The 17,979-nt window shown below is 42.9% G+C and overlaps 1 protein-coding gene across 1 annotated transcript in view; it reads left to right on the top strand.

The window, feature by feature from the left end:
• The window catches only part of Hydin (HYDIN axonemal central pair apparatus protein), a 343,862-nt gene that overhangs the window by 45,254 nt on the left and 280,629 nt on the right, over positions 1–17,979 (top strand). Inside the window, 1 exon segment of the mRNA XM_051201355.1 lies at positions 10,394–10,593. Coding sequence (XP_051057312.1) covers positions 10,394–10,593 — 200 coding nt within the window.

Genomic DNA, 17,979 nt, shown 5'->3' with positions numbered 1-17,979 from the left:
GAAATTTAATACATGTCTCAAGAAGGACAGAAAACAGCATATTTTATGTGGCCTGGATGTATAATAATCATAAACCGTATTGCCAATGCTTTGGATTAAAGTGTAGATGCCATAAACTCTTCTGGGGGGTTGGGGTATGAGATGGGATCTCATGTCACCTGAACTCACTGTATGGCCATTTGGAACTTCTGGATCTCCTGCCTCTGCCAGTTCAGGGCTGGGACTACAGGCAATGCTCATTGTATTTGGTCTTCCCAATCAGTAATTTCCATTGTTAGGGATCTCATTTTCTTCCTGTTTAGATTTAGCTCTCCTTAGCTCTGTCCCAGTCCTCCCTGTAACCCCACAGCCTAGCATAGTGCTAGACACATTGGAATAAAACATCAAGAATTAAAGAAAATGTAAAGTATTTTTGTATTTTTTTTTAACTTGAGTGTAGTTTGCAGATCATAAAGGCAGAAACATGTGAGATGGATTCAGTAGCTTTTTCTGTTCTGAATAAATTATAAGTCTATACTCTTTCTTGTTATTTAAACGAGAAATATGTCTAAGGACCCTGCTCTGAGAAGGGTGCTGTCTGAATTTGCTTCTGTTCTCTGGGAGCCACATCCTTGCTTTTAAACTTTCTGAACTAAGTGAAAATCATTTAATCATTAGGCTAGTAAGAATCTTAGGGATTCTCCTCACAGTTCAGGATTCAAGAAAACATATGAAAGACAAATAACATTCTCTCACTCTCTCAGTGTAGTGTTTGAGCTACAGTCCTATTCTTTGAGCTAAAACCCAGTGGCTAACAGAACAAGTTTTGACCTTCATGTAGCTTATGATCCACAGTAAATGGATATGCTGCTGTATAATTCTGTGTCAACCAATTGACACAATAGAGGATAGGGGTGGGACTCTTTTCAGTGGGAGGGTGAGGAACGGGTTCTCAGTTGAGGTGACATTTGGATACCAAGTTAACATAAGCCATACAGATGCCTGTGGGAAGAGCCTTCTGGGAGAAGAGACAAAGTATGAAAGCCCTGAGGTAGAAATATGCTGGCCAGCAGGCTCAGTGGAGTGCCAGAAGGCTAGTGGGACTGCATCAGAGGAAGCTGCCAGAACAACCACAGGGGAAAGGTTAGAGGGCGTGAAAGGCTGATGGTTTGGGGAAGCCCTGTAACGTGAGATAGGAAGTTGCAATGAAATCTTAGAGTCCTTTTTATTATGGAAGCCTGTACCATCTAGAAAGGTTGAGAGTTTAGTGAACTGTCATCATGGTTGTTTCAAATGACCACTCTGGCTTTATCTGTCTGCTCTTTGCCCCCAAGGATTTTGATTCCATACATCAGATTATTTCAACTGCAGATACTTCAATATTTGTCTCAACAGACAAGAAACCTTTTAAGATGTTAATAAAATCAAATATCATGAGTAAATGTAAACATAACCATAGTCCCTGATTACTGCCATATACCTAGTTGGTATTCAGGTCTCCCCATTTGAGCCAGTCTCAAAGTTGGGTTTGTTTAAATCAGGGTGCAAGTGAAGTTTGTCCATTGATCCCCATTGACTTATGTAGAGTGACCATCTGTGCTCTGGGGCCTATAGATTTGTGGGTAGCTCAGAGCCTTGACTAAATTTGTGACTTTTTTTCTGAGAGCCTATTTTGAGTAATAGGTACTTTCTTTTACATCACTTGAGGAGGTGCACAATGTCTGTGTTTGTTTCTAAAGTAATTCAGTGAGAGTCACCTCTCAAATCCTCTGGATTCAAGTTCCTGATTCTCGACTAGGCTGACCTCAAACTCACAGAGAACCTTCTGCCCTCTGAGAGTTGGGATTAAAGGTATACACCCCCATGCCTGGCAACTTTTGATATGCACACACATGTATAATTAGTAGACACTGGATAATCACATGTCCATCACCTCACCATAGCCATCTGTTTTTGTAGTGAAACCATTTCAGACCTAACCTAAGCCATTTTAAAGCACTGCATCCCCTGCCAGTAACAATGCCCCAGAACAAGTAAGTTACTCAGAGAAAAGATTTACCTTTGACCCCCACTCTGGTCTAAGTGTAAGGAACCAATTTAGCCATGACGTTACAGGGGGAGTCCTGAAGCAGTTGTCTGTGTGTTCAGATTCTCTCTTCTCACAGAGCCACCAGAGACTCAACAGGAGCTCTGGACCTTAGCTGCTACTAGTCACTTCCCAAAGACGTACACTCTAAGCACCAGAGTTGGTTTTCAAGTGTCCTCCTATCTCAGATTAACGCTCAGCATATGAACCCTTGATGAGAGACACACACAAACATGTAGAAGAAGACATGGTGAGTGCTATACCACACATAGTTGTTAACTGCAGTGGCGGGCTGAGAACAGATCTGAACTCACTTCCCACCCAGCTGAAACTACACCAGCATCTCCCAGCCTCTGATGAACACCACTCCACTCTTTTTAATATGAGTTTGACTGGTTTAGATTTCCTATGTACATGACATCATGTGATGTTTGTCACTCTTTGCCTAGTGTATTTAATTTAATGTAATGTCCTTGTGGGTTAACCATATTGTCATAAATGACAGACTTTTCTTCCTTGCATAATGCTCCACAGTATGTGTGTATGTATGTGTATGTATAATGTGTGTGAATTTATTATTTCTCCTTTATTAGTTCACCCATTGTTCTACACTTATGTTGATTTCCTGACTTAGCTATTCAATGGGTATGAGCATATATATATATATATATAATACATATTATATATATATGCATATACATACATACATATATAATCTTCAGTACATTGGTTTCATTTCTTTTGGATAAAGACCCAGGCATAAAATTCTTGGATCATATGGTGGCTCTATTTTTAATTTTTTGAAGAACATCCATGTTGTTTACAACAATAACTATACCAATTTGCATTTCTATAACAGTATAAAAAAGGGTACACATTTTCCCTGGATTTAGTGCTGCATTTCCAAGCATGATTTGCAACAGTGTATGTCTAGGTACTGGCTTATGAGAGGAAGCAGCAGGACTTCTAAGGTTTCTAGTTGGAGACAGCTGACAGCAGAAGGTGCTTTCTTCTGTCCTGTCTTCCTTCTTCTGTCCTCCAGCCTGACTGGGAGGGAGCACGGCATCTCAGGGGTCACTCTGGCCCATGACATTAGGAAAGAGCTGTGAGATGGGATGGTAGAAAGGTATTAGGAAGCTATGTCTCACACGGCTGCTTAGACACCCTGTTAATACAGCCCTTATAACCTTGGGTTTTGCTTACCTGCTGTATTTAACAGCTGGAACTGCTTCAATAGTCGAAGCAGATGATAAGGGTGCTTTGGACTAGGGTAGGGACACTGAAGGAGAATTAAAAATTTTTATTAGCACTATCAAGATCCAGATAAGGAAATGAGAAAAAATGAGTCCAGTTTGATTCATAATTTTGGTCAGCAACTGAAAAAATGATGGTGCCATTTCCTGTGCTGGGACAAGGATGGGGAAGCAGGCTTGCAAGACTGGCAGGAAGGTGGATAATCAGGCATTAAATGAGGATGCTGAATTGTCTGTTGGACTTGGAAAAGGCAGTAGTGACCTTGGCTTTGAAATGCTGCTAGGTACAGAATCTGAGATGGTTCAGAGAGAAGGCAAAGTGAGGAGGTAGCAACATTGGATCTAAATTAACACCAGTAAGGAGTTTTGCTACAAAGTCATTGAAAAGATGGGAAAATAGTTAGAGGTGCAGGTTTTAAATATATAGTATAAGGCCATTCTAATGTGACTGTAGGCTGATCTGTTGTGAGTGTGTCTATTCAGTAAAGAGGGAAACCCAGAGGTTTGGGGCAATCCTGGGGTGACAGAAGGGTTGATATCTAGTAGGTAGGAGAGAGGTTGATCCTAGGAACAGGGTGAAGGCAGAGAAGGAGTGGATGTGGGAGCAAGTGCAGGTGGCCTGGCAGGGTTAAGGGTCCTAGATCAAGCTTCTTTTGCTTAAGGAGAAATCACTTGACCTAGTGGGTGATATTATACACATGAAATCGTAAGTAAGTTTACATTATCATTTTAAATACCCAATAGTTAAAATAAATTCATAAATCTTGTCTCTCTCTTTCCATATCTAAGGTCAGAAGTGATTCTCTTAACAGACAGAATGTAGCTACCTCCAGGATGCTAAGCTCTCAGCTCAACCATAGGAGGTGCTACCATGGCACAGGTCTAACCCAGGATATCTGGCTAATCCCATTTTCAAATGAATTCCAATTTCCAATTTGGAACTTACAAATTCCAATTCCTAATGAATTCCTCCTGAGGGGGAGTCTGAGACTGAGAAGCTCCTGTCGAGCAAATTCTTGTCACTGGTTAAGGATTAGGAAGGGAACTTCACTAATTCCTGGTCAGATCTGGTTCCACTCCATTGCTGTTTCCCCCAGAACACTTTGGAATGGAGAGAAGGCAGAGAGGGGAGGTGAAGGTTTAACTACAATGGCCTTGCTCTTAACATACAGTCATTTATCTGAGTAGAAGGCACCATTTCCCTCTGCCGAGTCTCCAAAGAAATGTATGGCCCTGTTTGCCTTCTATCAAGGGAGTAAGGTAAAAATCAAGATTAATTCTTTTTACTCCCAGAAAACCAAATCTCCTCTGCTAGTGTTTTTCTGCTGTCTTCAATGTTTAAAGGGGGGAGGTCAGAAAGAAAGCTGTCTGGAGAGTACTATTATAGGGTAGCCTTTCAGTGGACTGACAAAGTGTCATTGTAGAGGGGAGAGAACTTGGAACAAATGTCCTGCCTTTGAATGGTGACCTGATTGCTCTGCATCTCCAGAAGGGATTCCATCAGCTTCAGCAATTGATTAGCCTCCTGAGTCATTATGTCTATGTTCATCGTAAACCAGAAAAAGCAGTAAATAATGGTGTTATATAACCTAACAGCCATATTATATTACGTTTATTTTATTATATTATATTCCTAACTTTGGAGATTGGCGTATGCTTTAAAGGAACTGTTTAAAATTGTCTTCATGTTCTTTGCTGGATGTAGGAATCAATTAAGAAAAATAATTGTGACTCAGTGTCTAATCTTCATTTGGGAATTTGAGAAGATTCTGAAACATCCCATGTTGCTGTCAGTCAGCCTCCTCAGCTGTCTCTAGATAAACCCCTTATCCAGCAAGACATAAGGCACACCTAGAACTAAAAACAAAACACCCCAGGATTGCCTCTGAGCATTGCTCTGCAGCTACCCCCAGAGCCTTAATTAATATTCTTCCAGCTGCCTTCCACTTTATGATTCCCAACAAAACCTTTGCTGCCTGGGTTTTGAGTACCTAAGGAACAATGAAAGTAATACTTACCTCTTTAAGATTCTGCTGTCATCCAACTAAGCAGTTGTGTGATTGAATTTTAAGGGGCTCCCTAAGACCAAATACTTCAGTATAATTTGTACTTCCTTATATCTGGATGCCATCATTCACAAGCTTGGCATTGCCATCTGAAAAGCAAAATCAATTGTGAGGCTAAGAGCCCGACAAATTAATTTTAATACATTTTGAGAGTACTGATCATTAATTTTTATTGCACACACCTACCTGAAGACTTTGTTCGCAGTGCCCCTTGCCAGGAACGCTCTGTCCCTGTATCTCTCCTGATTAGTTTCTTTTGTGGTTCAGATCTCCATCAAAGGTCACCTTCTCCAGGAGGCTTACTTGGTGTTTTAAGACTAACCAGTTCCTTCCCAAGGAGCATTTGTTGTCGTTATCTTTCTATTATGATAAAACACCAGGGAAGGCAACTTATAGACTGAAGGTTTATTTGGGATTATTGTCCCAGTGGGATATGAGTCCATCAGAGTCACTATCAGGGAGGCATGGCAGCAGACAGGCATGGCCACTGGAGCAGAAAGCTGAGAGCCACGAAGCAGAGAAAGCAAACTGGGAGTAGGATGAGGCTGTGAGATCTCAAAGCCTACCCCCAGTGACATACTTCTTCCAGCAAAGCCACACCATCTATGCATACCCAAATAATACCACCTGATGTCCCACCCAGTCCCAAATAAACACGCAGAGGCTTATATAAACTATGAACTGTTTGGTTAATGGCACAGGCTTCTTATTGGTTAGCGCTCTCTTAATTATTAACCCGTTTCTATTAAACTATGCATTGCCACGCGGCTATGGCTTACCCGTAATGCTCTGGCATGTTACTCCTTCAGAGGCTGGTGTCCCTCTGGTGTCTCAATCTGTGCCCCTCTTCCCAGCATTCCTAGTCTGGTAGCACACCTATACTTTCTGCCCGGCTCCTGGCCAATCAGCATTTATTCATCAACCAATAAGAGAAACATATATTCACACACAGCATATAGAAGGACACCTCCCATCAACCACCAACTTGGGACCAAGTGCTCACATGCCTGAGTCTATTGGAGACATTTCTCATTCAAAATACTGCAGCTCTTGATGGTAGCCCTCACTCTGCTCTGAATTTCCCTTGTCCTATTCCTGGTGTCATTTTTAGTAGTGCCATTATTATCACATCAACAGCACAAGTAAGCACACGTTGACTGTTCACCTAGTGGCTTTCACCCAGCACTGTATCTAATATGTGAGATTAATCGTGAAAAGCCACATTGATTGAGAACTTTCACCCCACCAGGCACTGGCCATCATACTTCCTCCTCACCATACACTAGGCTACGTGAGCACTTAGCTCACAGTTCAGATCAGTGTCATCTCGTGCCTGGGACTACTGTGGCGACCCCCTAGCTGGCCTGTCTTTCTCTACTAAAGTCCCCTTACAGTCTGCTGCCCGTGTGGTCACCGGTGCTTTTCCTAAGCTAGAAATTGAGCTGTGTGGGGATCAGCTGTCTACACCGGTAACGCTTCCTGCTATCCTCAGCGCCTGCTCTGCTTGCCTCTGCCGCTCCTGGCTCTCTACCCCTCCTGCCTTGTTTCCCTCTGGCCACGGGCTCTGAGTCATGCTTCTCTAGAGAACCATCCAGCCACATAGCTTCATTTCTCACTCTGGTCACTCTGGATGACATGCCTCTTCCTTTCTGCCCCCACCTCCCAAAGTAGGCTGTCTTTCATTCACCTTACTTATTCACTTACTTTTCATTCACCACTATCCAATGTATTACTGATTGCTCTTAATTCAGCAAGTATTCATTGAATGTCTGCTAAGTCTGGGTGGTGATGTAGGGTCGGATGCCTGGAAGTCAGTGATATGGAAGAGCTAAGCTTAGATGGAGAAGATAGCATGGGTCTCTGTAAGAGAGTGGACAGGTTCCAAGAAGATGAAGGAGAAAGCACCCAGAGTAACTAGAGGGAAGCCAGGTGTGAATGGAGCAGACATAGTGTGTGAAGGCTCTGAGTGGGAATGGGGGATTGTAGCTGCAGAGACGAGTGAGCAGGATAGGAGGGGATGTGGCTGGGGAAAGGATAGATGTCTCACTGTGGAGTCCTCAGCCAGGGTGGCTTGGAGCAGAGGCACTATCTGAGCCCGAGTCTTTCTTCACTTGATCTCTCTGGTCACCGGATGGACTTTGAATGCAGAGAGTCTCATTAGCCCAGGATCAGGGTGGCAGGAAGCAGCACTCAGGGTATCTCTTGAAGGTAGGTAGGTGTTACAAGAGTACAAAGAAAATAAAAAAGGGCAATCTAGAATGTGTTAATCTGTTCAAGGTCATTCAAATGATGGAGACATCAGCACTGAACCTGAGAGGATGTGCTAGAGCTGGGGTTGGGTGGACTGGTCAGAAGCAGGACCTCAGCTGGCTTTGTGGAGTCTTTCTGGGTATTAAGCAAGAGCCCACAGTCCTGTCTGGTTCATTCAAGTCCAAGAAGAGTGGGTTGGGTCTCAACTCCTGCCCTCAACTCTCACTCCTGCCCATTGGCATGGGATTTTATGCAATGTCATATGTCATAGTGTTAATTTGGGGAGGGGTTGTGGAACACAATGTATTTCCATCCAGAGAGATGCCAGCTGGGAAGATGGGTGTGGGGTTGGAGGGTGCAGAGAGAGAGCCACACGTTTGTAAGCAGTTATTTTGCCTTTATGCTTATGAATACATTTACACAGTGGATGCATTGTATATTCCACAGGCATTATTCATGTGTTCACTTCTTTTCCATCCTTATGTAAAAGCAAGAGGTTGTAGCCATGTCTATTTCCCCTGCCAGACACCTGCACACTTACAACCTCAGCAGAATGACTAGGCTAGTGGGGAATCCCACAGCCTCCTCCCTGTCCTGTGGTTTCATGAAGTTCAGGGCACAGCTGATCTGTCTCAATCTCTGTGCTCAACATTCCTGTCCCTACTCTGACCCCAAAGCCCAAAGAGACTTGTTGAAAAGCAAAACGAGAATAAAATCAATAAGGTCCTTTTACAGACCACTGAAAAAGGAAAAATGGGGTATGGCAGGCACTGTGAAACAACTCAGTTGTATTCCTCTACAAACTTCTCAGGGCAAATAGAGAGGCTCCTTCATTGACATTGTTTTGCTGAGGGCAGAGGGGCAGGTCAAGTGTCAAAACCTATAAGCCAGTAGAGAAGCTCGGAGCATGTCTCTCAGATTGTTGGGATGTGAGGTGGGGGTGATGATCATCAAGGCACAGTATTCTTTAGATTAGAAGGTTTCTATTAGTCCCTTGTGTCCTCAGGCCATACACATCTTCACTGAATGCCATTTACTGTATGATTACATTTAAAATCCAACAACTTTCCATTTATCAAGACTGCCTAGCAACTAAAACACACCAGCTTAATGCAAAACCTGGAGATGAGGAAAGACAAACTTAGATTAGCTAACACATGCTTATGACTTCTAAGCTCCTGGACAGCCCTTGAGGGGACCGTTTATGTTTTCTTCTTATAATTAACTTGCTTATCACTAAAGGTTCTCTAACTTTTTCTTTGTTATGGTGCTGGTGAGAGTTCTAATTCTTTTTGTGGGGAGGGAGTTCTATTTCTATTTAATGAGAAAGAGTGTCTTTATTCAGTATTTCTGTTGCATTTAGACTCAAGACTGAGAAAAATAGATGTCTAGGGTTTGAGCATTGTTTAAAAAAATAAAATGGTTGAATGACTTTGCACAAGAAAAGACATCCAAATTTGGCTGTGTATTAGTAAGCTGTTGCTGTATAACAATAATGCACTCAAAAATGTAGCAGCTGAAGGAGTAAGCATTGTTCACAAGATTGACTGGGGCTTTTCTGCTGATCTTGACCAGGCAACCTTCTCTACCACGCAGCATCTCTGCTCTCCATGGCTGAGCTTTCTCATGTATCTGCAGATCCATTGCCTGAACTTAGTTTGGTTTGGCCTTGGGTAGTATATCTAGGTTCTCATCCAGTAGGCTAGACCAGACTTGTAACATGACAGTGACAGGGTCTCAAAAGCAAAACTAGAAATGCCAAAACTTCTAAAATCTTCAGCTTAAAACTAACACAGCATATGCTACTTTATATTGTTCAGAGCAAGGGGAGTACAAGGTCATACTGCAAAGAATATGAGTGTGAAGAGACCATTCATCAGTATCATTAATCCAAACACATGAGGTAGAAGAATAAGCAGGGTTTAGATACTGTTGTGTAGACAGTGGCCTTCATATCCGAGAATAAATATATGCTGGAGAGACATAACAAAGTCTATCCCATCCGTGTAAGATCCCAACAACAAATCAAAATACAATTCCACCAAGAATAACCTGAGAAACAAATAAGTTTTTCAAAATGGGTTGCCTACAGGAGGGTAGGTAACCCCAAAACATCTGTGTTGGAAAATTTTTGTCTAGCATGGGTGATGGCTTCCTCTTCTGTTAATCGTACTTAGCCTGAATATTCTAGTCCCTTCTGAGAGACCTCTCAGGCCACAGACCACATACAGTTAGAGCAGAATGTCTGGGAGGAGTATCGGAACCTCGGCTGACTCTCTAGCTCCTCTTCCCAGGACAGCAGATCAACAATCAACAAGCCTAATGATGATGCTGATCCAATGAATATGGTAGCCGTTTTACACAGAAGACCATGTTCTACAACACTATGAATGCACCCAAACACATTTTCAGATAACTGTGCCTAAAAATGCCAACGATTTGGACACTTCTTTTGACATGAGGGACTAGTAGCAGTCTTTCATTCTAAAGAATACTGTGCCTTGACTTCCATCATTCCCACCATACCTCCCAACTATCAGAAACATGAACTCTACGCTTCTCTCCTGGTTTATAGGTTTTGATGCTTAACCTGCCCTCCCCATCTCAGCAAGAATGTCAGTGGAAGCACACCTCACCCCTTGCCCTGATAAGTTTGTAGAGGAATACACAGTGCCTGGTACAACCCCTATTTTTCCTTTTACAGTGATCTTGACCATGTTGGGGTCCCCACAAATAATGATTGTACCTCTCCCTGGCAGGACTATGCCCACATGTTGACCTGTATTACTGAAAGAGAAAAGTTTATTGTGCCCGTCAAAGCTAGAGGTGCTCGAGCCATCCTGGACTTCCCTGATGAGCTGAATTTTTCCACTTGCCCTGTGAAATACAGCACCCAGAAGGTCCTACTGGTCCGAAACATTGGCAACAAAGACTCTGTGTTCCATCTCAAAACCCGCAGGTAAGCATTCTTGCAGCTCCTGCCTTTGATTGATTACAGCTGACTCCATCTGGCACAAATAATTTGCTAGAATGGCATTACGGGTGGCGTTGCTTGTTACAACTTCAGCTACAGAGCTGGGAGACCTCATTGATGTAGATCAGGCTGTCTGTTCATCCTGAAGGGATGAAACATTCTAGGTTTATCATCTATTTCTAGGTTTACCATCTATTTCTTACCAAAGTTTACCTTCTTTAACACAGATGATGACCCATGGGAATTTATAAGTAAACATAGACTTTTTGACCAAGAATTTGGGAAATTGGCCAAGTTAGTTTGCTATTAATGGTACCACCAGATTATTATAAGTTTAGTGACTTCAAACAATATAAGTTGATAATCTCACATCTCAGTGGGTATCAGCAGGCCATTATTCTTTCTGGAGGCCTGTGAGGAGAATACACACCTTAGCATTTCATGTTCTACAGGGTTTCCATATTCCTTGACTCATGATCCTCAGTTTTTTTTTTTTCATCTGAGAAATGGGGGGATGTGGCCAATTTATAGAGTTTTTACTGAGAACAAAATTAATTAACAAACCCAAACTGCTGGAATATATCAAGTGCTGTATAACAAGTGTTTGTCTGTTTGTTTTTAATTAAAGTAATCTAATGCCAGGGTGATAGAAAGAATAATAGTTACCAGAAAATTCATATTATAAGTTCTGTTAAAAAGAAATAAAAGAGCCTGCAACATTTGGTTTGCAGAGGAGAGCTGACATGTTGATTCCCTTGAGGAATGAGTTTTATCATAATGAAGGGGCCTCAAGATGGAAGGCAGAATATTAGACAGAAGCCTTGCATTTCAGAGAGCTAAACATGGCAGAGCCAAAGCTTCTCTTTAAAGTCTGAAGTGTGTGTGTGTGTGGGGGGGGAGAATACCATTGTGAGAGGGATGGTTGGGGAGGCTAGAAGAGCCTCCTCAGAAAGCAACCTTTATCCCTGGACCAAATCCCCAAGCAGTCTATCTGAGGAGTCCTGTACCAACCCCTAAACAAAGGAAAGGTCTGACTGATAATCTTCTTAGAGGTCGCAGGGAGTTTCACATTATGTGATTCAGTTCAGCAGAGCATGTATTACAAGGAGCATTGAAAGACTGGGTATCTCATATTGAAAACTGTCAAGTCATAGAACAAACTACTGCTTCTTCTTTTTTTTTAGTATCTTTTTTAAATTTTTTATTAATTAATTTTTCTTATTTTACATATTGATCCCAGTTCCCTCTCCCTCTGTCCCTCCCTCCCTCTCCCACCCTCCCATGCCTCCCCAACCACCCTCCCATCCCATCATTCCCATTTTCAGCTGAAGGTATGAGGAAGGAATGACCTCTCAAGTCCCCTCAGGAAGTTAACACTGAAGCTGTATTAGCACACACACACTACTCTGTTTACTGTTCTCCTACGTGGTTTTCACCACCATTCGAGTAATGACCTCCCTAGCCTCTTGCATCGTTATATTCCACTGTGTCTGACCACAAGTCATCAGAAGAGGACTAGAAGACAGGGAGAAGGGAGCAAGTGTTTCTCCTTCCTCTCCATCTTCAGCTTAGCCCTGTCTCCACTGTGGTCTCAGCTGCCATCAGACTGGCCTGCCATGGTTCCAACTTCTCTTGGCCCCCAGGATCTGGCAACAAAGTCACTGCCTCTTCCTTTTGCTTCTGGTCTAAGGATGGGAATGCCTAACTGCTGTTAGCCACCGCTCACTGTGTTACAGCATGTTTCTCGCTTTGCCCATCTTTTGTGTAGTCAAGTCTCTCGGAGCCCCACTTTTCAAATTCTGTTGTTTTCCTCTTCACATTCTTTATGAATTGTACCTTCGTGCCTAGCCACAAGATGGATGATTTCTAACCACATTGCCAGTGCAGTGAACTGTACCAAATCTTTTCTGAATTAGCTACATTTGGCTTCTGTTGTCGGCAACCGAGACTCCTCATAAATGCAGTGAGAGAGACGTGGTCAGATTTGTAATTTGTTGTTGGATCTGTGGAACAGAATCTCTGCAGTTATCCCCTCATAGGTGTCCTTTCTAAAAACCACTCAGGTGGTCTGTCTCCCAGACAGTGCTTCTGGCAACACAATCCCTAATAGATACCGTAGAGATAGGAATGGTAACAGTTGGGAAATATAAACTCAAAAGCCCCATCTCCTGATCTGAACTCTTTTAGTATTAGTGTACAATGGAAATAATAGCTCATGGAAAATTCTTTTAAAAACAGATCTTGCTTTTGTTCTCACTTAAACAATGATTGCACTAGTTAATAAGATAGTTGGGTTTATAGACATGATAAGAAGGAACATTTCCTCATACATCTGAGGCCCTCATTAGAATGCAGGCTTCTCAAATGCAAGAATCGTATCTAACCCTTTCATCTGTATGTGCTCAGCATCTAGCCAATGTCTAGAATAAATAGCGCTCAATAAATGTTTATAGAATGGCTAGCCAACAATATATCACAGAGGCAAAGCTACACTTGTAAACCTCCACAATAACTTAATGTAAAAGTGCATGTTCCAAGGACTATAAAATGGGTATAATGGTTCCTGTACTAGTAGAAGGAGCTGAGATGTGCTATAAATTATACAGAGAACATAAAAAATTGCCATTCAACTTTATTACAGATTTGACCTAGAACTCTGGCAGGTCATACAATAACATTGACTATTAAAGTGGGATTAATATTTGGAAGTGGATGATACAGGATTGAGAAGCAACTTAAAGACCCAAAAAGCTCAAGTTGGAAGTGAAATATCAGAGAGGCCATGGGGAGAAAAGGGAGTGGTGTGATATTCACTATTTAATATACCAAGACCAGACTCATGATTTTTCTGAAGACCAATTCATTCCACAATTAAGAATTTGATATTAATGAGGGTGCCATATCCAAACCAAACAGTTTAATAGACAGAACCCGCCTTTAGACCCTGGAGGATCACTCCTCTTCACTTCTTTGTAGGAGTGTTTTCTGACACTTGATACTTAGCAGGCAGTTCAGCCTCAAGGCCTCTAGTAAAATGAAGTGCAAAATCGAATTAGAGGCAGTGATTAAACATCAGTGCCTAATGCACTCTACCCAATTAGCATCTGATATATTGAGAGAGCTTGGGCAGCTCCAAGAGGTGAGCGTGATCCCAGGTGACTCTTCTCACTGCTGAAGAAGTTTAGTCTCATCTAAAACTAGCAATTAGCACACGGGGAAAGTATCCATTACCTCTCTATAGAATTTGGACTCGTGCAGGTCCTACAGACATGACATTGGAGTCACCTTCTCTGTGGAAAATTAGCTGAGGTTCTGCTATAGGCTGACATCCAATTCATTGCAAAATGTCCTTTTGCTACCAAGATGTGCTTGAAAGAAAAATGAAAGTGTAGTATTAGAAAGATAGCATTGAGTGGAAAGGCAAAGATAGAAGTCGCTGCCGCGTTATTCTCAAAGTCAGAAAATGGGGCCCCATCCTCTAGGGTCAGAGTCTTACTGAGCCAGAAGGGAGGAAAGGACCTTGGGGCTTGGAAGACTCATCTTCCCTAAAGGAAGAATCCCTTGGCTATGGGAAGTTGACTCTGTTTCTAGTCCAAGACATTACAGAAATTAACCTAAGATGGTAAATGTTTTATTGGCCTTTATGATTTAGCTTTGTGCTAGGAGTGTGGCTCATGGCAGAGTTCTGGTCTAGCATGTGCAAGGCCCTGGCTTTTATTGTAATTCCATCCAGCCACCTCTTCTGTACGGTCCTGTGGTTAAAGGGTGGTATGGGTGGCAGAAACACCAATGTCAGTGTGCACTCAGGGCTCCCACAGGCACAAGAGGCTTGGGGTGGGCAGAAGGAACACAGCCCGGAGGCAACTCTCGCTCCCCTCTCTATTTCTGCCTTGGTTTGACACTTTAGGCAAATTGCTCCCTCATAGGGGGCACCTGCTTTGTCACATTTAAAAGTCAAATGTGTCACCTACTTTCCCAAGGCATTTTAAATGATTTACAAGTTTGGCGTGTATAGAACAGCCCCAGGATAGAGTGCCTTCCCCAGCCTTCCAGCTTCTTCCTGCGGTTTACCTTGCACCAGAATTAACTCCCATGGCTGCTCCTCTCAATAGCTAAGAACCCTTCAGAGGAAAGAAGGCAACTGGAATTTTCAGGAAAGAAGGCAACTGGAATTTTCAGGAGCTGTACTCTGCAGACCAGGAGGTGCCCCACACATGTGGCCTCCTGTGTCAGCGATGACTTCGAATCTGTGCTGTGATCAGTGCTAGCCAAAGGAGTGTCACATGAGGGAAAGCCGTGTATTTTCTGGTAGGATCCTGACAGTTGCAGGTTTTCTATGCGGGAGGCACAGTCTGGTTGGTCACAGCAGGTGCAGTACTTGGGGGACTTTGGGAGTAGAGACCAGAGCTCCCACCTACCCAACCCCGGCTAGCTGGGAGAATGGCAGGTGTATGGGGGGTAAGATCCATGAGAATGTGGGTAATCAGAAGCAAAACCTGGGTGGGGACAGACTGTGTGTGACTTTGAATTCTGAGAGTCTGAACTTGATTGCACAGGTCACAAGGCCCAGCGATGGTTTCTGAGCAGGAGATTAGTAAGTTGTGATATTTGTGGTATGTTATAGTCTCCCCAGAGCTGAGTGAAGGCAAAGGGGGCAGAGACAGAAGATTGAAATTAACTGAACAGCTGAATGTATCTTTAGGTTCCTCCTCTTGCATCCCTAGTGAAGATAAAATAGCAATAGCAATAGACATATGTACCATACACTACTCCTGTGTGCCAGTATTATCCCAAGCACTTTAACCATTTACTCCACACTGTAACCTTATGAGACAGGTGATGTCTTGACCCGATTTCTAGATGAGAAAATTAATTTTAAATAACTTGTCCAAGGTCATGGCACAGCCAGAGTCTGAGCTCATTCATTCATCTCCAGAGGTCAGTTTAAAGGCCAACATCCAGGTTCCCTAAAGTGGTACCAAGGAGAGTTGGAGACCACAGAAGTCCCAGTGAGTAATCTCAGGTAGCACCTCATGCAACCCTTGTATCTGCTCTGTGCCCTCATGGCAGAAAGCTTTGGCTCTCTGAAACTGAGTTCATTATCTACAGGCAGATTTAAGGGATGATGACTCTAAACACTGTACTCAGGAACAGCTTAGCCTGCCAGCTGCATTAACCAACGCTTCACATTGAAAAACTAGCCATTTAAAGATGTGAAATGGACCATGAAAATAATTAAATGGGCCAGATTTCCTGTTTAGAAGGAAGAGCTCCATGAGTTGTTGAAGGTGCTACATAATCGGGTCCACTAAGTGAAACTGTCTCGCACTGCTCAAACCCACTCTTGTGCCTCACGGCATCTAAATCTCCAGCTCTATTTTCAAGATGGAGAACTTGCCCTAGTCACTTCTTTTTAATAAGGAAAATATTGACTTTTTAATTTTAAATATATTTGTTATTTTTCTTATTTTACATATTGATCCCAGTTCCCTCTCCCTCCTTCCCATATCCTCCCCTCCCCACTCCATAGGGAGGGTGGTGCCTTCCAGGAGGGATCATCAAAATCTGTTAAATCATTTGGAGTAGGGTCTAGGCCCTCCCTCCTGCCTCTAGGCTAAGGGAGTATCCCTCCTTGGGGGATGTGCTCCCAAAGTCCTTTCATTCATCAGGGATACTGTCTGAGGTCCCTTAGACTGCCCAGGCCTTCTGAGACCCACGTTCAGGATGTCTGAGTAGGTATAATGCTGGTTTCCAAGCTATCAGTCTGGGGTCCATGAGCTCCTCCTTGTTCAGGTCAGCTGTCTCTGTGGGTTTCTGTAGCCTGGTCTTGACTCCTCTTTCTCTGCATCTAGATTCCAGGAGTTCGGCTCAGTGTTTAGCTGTGGGTGTCTGCTATAATAGCATGTAAGTTAGTTATCAATCTCATTATCAGGGAAGGACATATAAGGTAGCTTTTCCACTGTTGCTCAGATTGTGTTGGGGATCATCCTTGTAGGTCTCTGAACATTTCTCTAGAGTCAGTTTTCTCTTCAAACCTACAATAGCTCTCTCTATTATTGTATCTCTCTCTCTCTCTCTCTCTCTCTCTCTCTCTCTCTCTCTCTCTCTCTCTCTCTCTCTCTCTCTCTCCCCCTTGCTCTTGTCTCTCTGTCCCCTGACTCAATCTTCCTGGTTTCACATGTTCTCTCCTCCCCTTCTCTTCCTCCTACATCTTTCTCCACTCATTGCCCCCCTCCTAATATGCTCAGGCGATCTTGTTTCTTTCCCCTTCTGTGAAGGATCTTGTATGAATCTCTTAGGTTCCTCCTTGTATCCTAGTTTCTCTATCGGTGTGAATTATAGGCTAACTGTATTTTCTATCTTCTTCTGCCTGCATATGCCCTCTGTGTTTATAGTTCAGTAGGCCTTTTGGCTTCTGGTTGGATTCAGCCAATAGGAACCTGGGGTAAGCAATCAGACAGAGGGTGAGGTGAGGGGATCAAGATTTTTGTATCAGTTACATTTCATGAAGTTATCACAAAACACCCACGGAAATAACTTAAGCCAGGAAGAACTGATTTTGCCTCAAATGCATTATGGCAGAGAGCGTAGGGAAGAGCAGGACACTTGACAGTGTGGTAGACACCTTGTTGGCTTTTTTCCTCTTTTTATTCCTTCCAGGTCCCAAGCTCGTGGGATGGTGGCACCTGCATTTAGGGCAGGTCTTTTACCTTTGGTCAGCACTCTGTGAAGTCTCACAGACTTACTGAGAAGTATACCTCAGCGATCTCCTAGGTGATTTAAAACCTCAGTCAACTTGACAATGAGATTAACTATCACATTATTAATGTTTTACTGTTACTGCAAGGCTTCCAGGCTGTCTGCCTGTTTTTGCTCATAGTCAGCCATCTCTTAGGATTCTCCTTTCTCATGACTTCTTGGGCATGGAGATGATAGTAACTGTTAAGAATCCTAAGGTGTTGCATCATCTCTTGAAGTTCCCTACATTCCTCCCATAGCCTTAAAATAGAACCTGGTTAAACTTTCCTTTGGGGAGTTGGGTACAGTTTTATACTATGATGATCCATTCTCCTCTGAACACTCACCACACTTGACTTTTAGCCCTAGGAAGGCAGGGTTCTTTTTCAAATAATAGTCTATTATTGCAGTCTCTAAGTCTTGGGGACAGCATTGGCTTTTAATCATTTTATTCCCAGTAGGGTCACCCCACAAATTAAAAAAAAAAAGACCCAAAGGGCAAGAACACAAACAGAAACATAGAACATGACTGTTGTACCTGTTCAGTCTCTCTCCTTGCTGATCTGTTACTGTTACTTCAACATTAAAACTGCTTCTTGCCCATCAGTAGGGAAGTCATGCTGCAATTCTGGA

Source organism: Phodopus roborovskii, unplaced genomic scaffold (assembly GCF_943737965.1).
Source record: "Phodopus roborovskii unplaced genomic scaffold, PHOROB, whole genome shotgun sequence".
NCBI lineage: Eukaryota > Metazoa > Chordata > Mammalia > Rodentia > Cricetidae > Phodopus > Phodopus roborovskii.
This window is presented reverse-complemented; position numbering and strand designations above follow the sequence as displayed.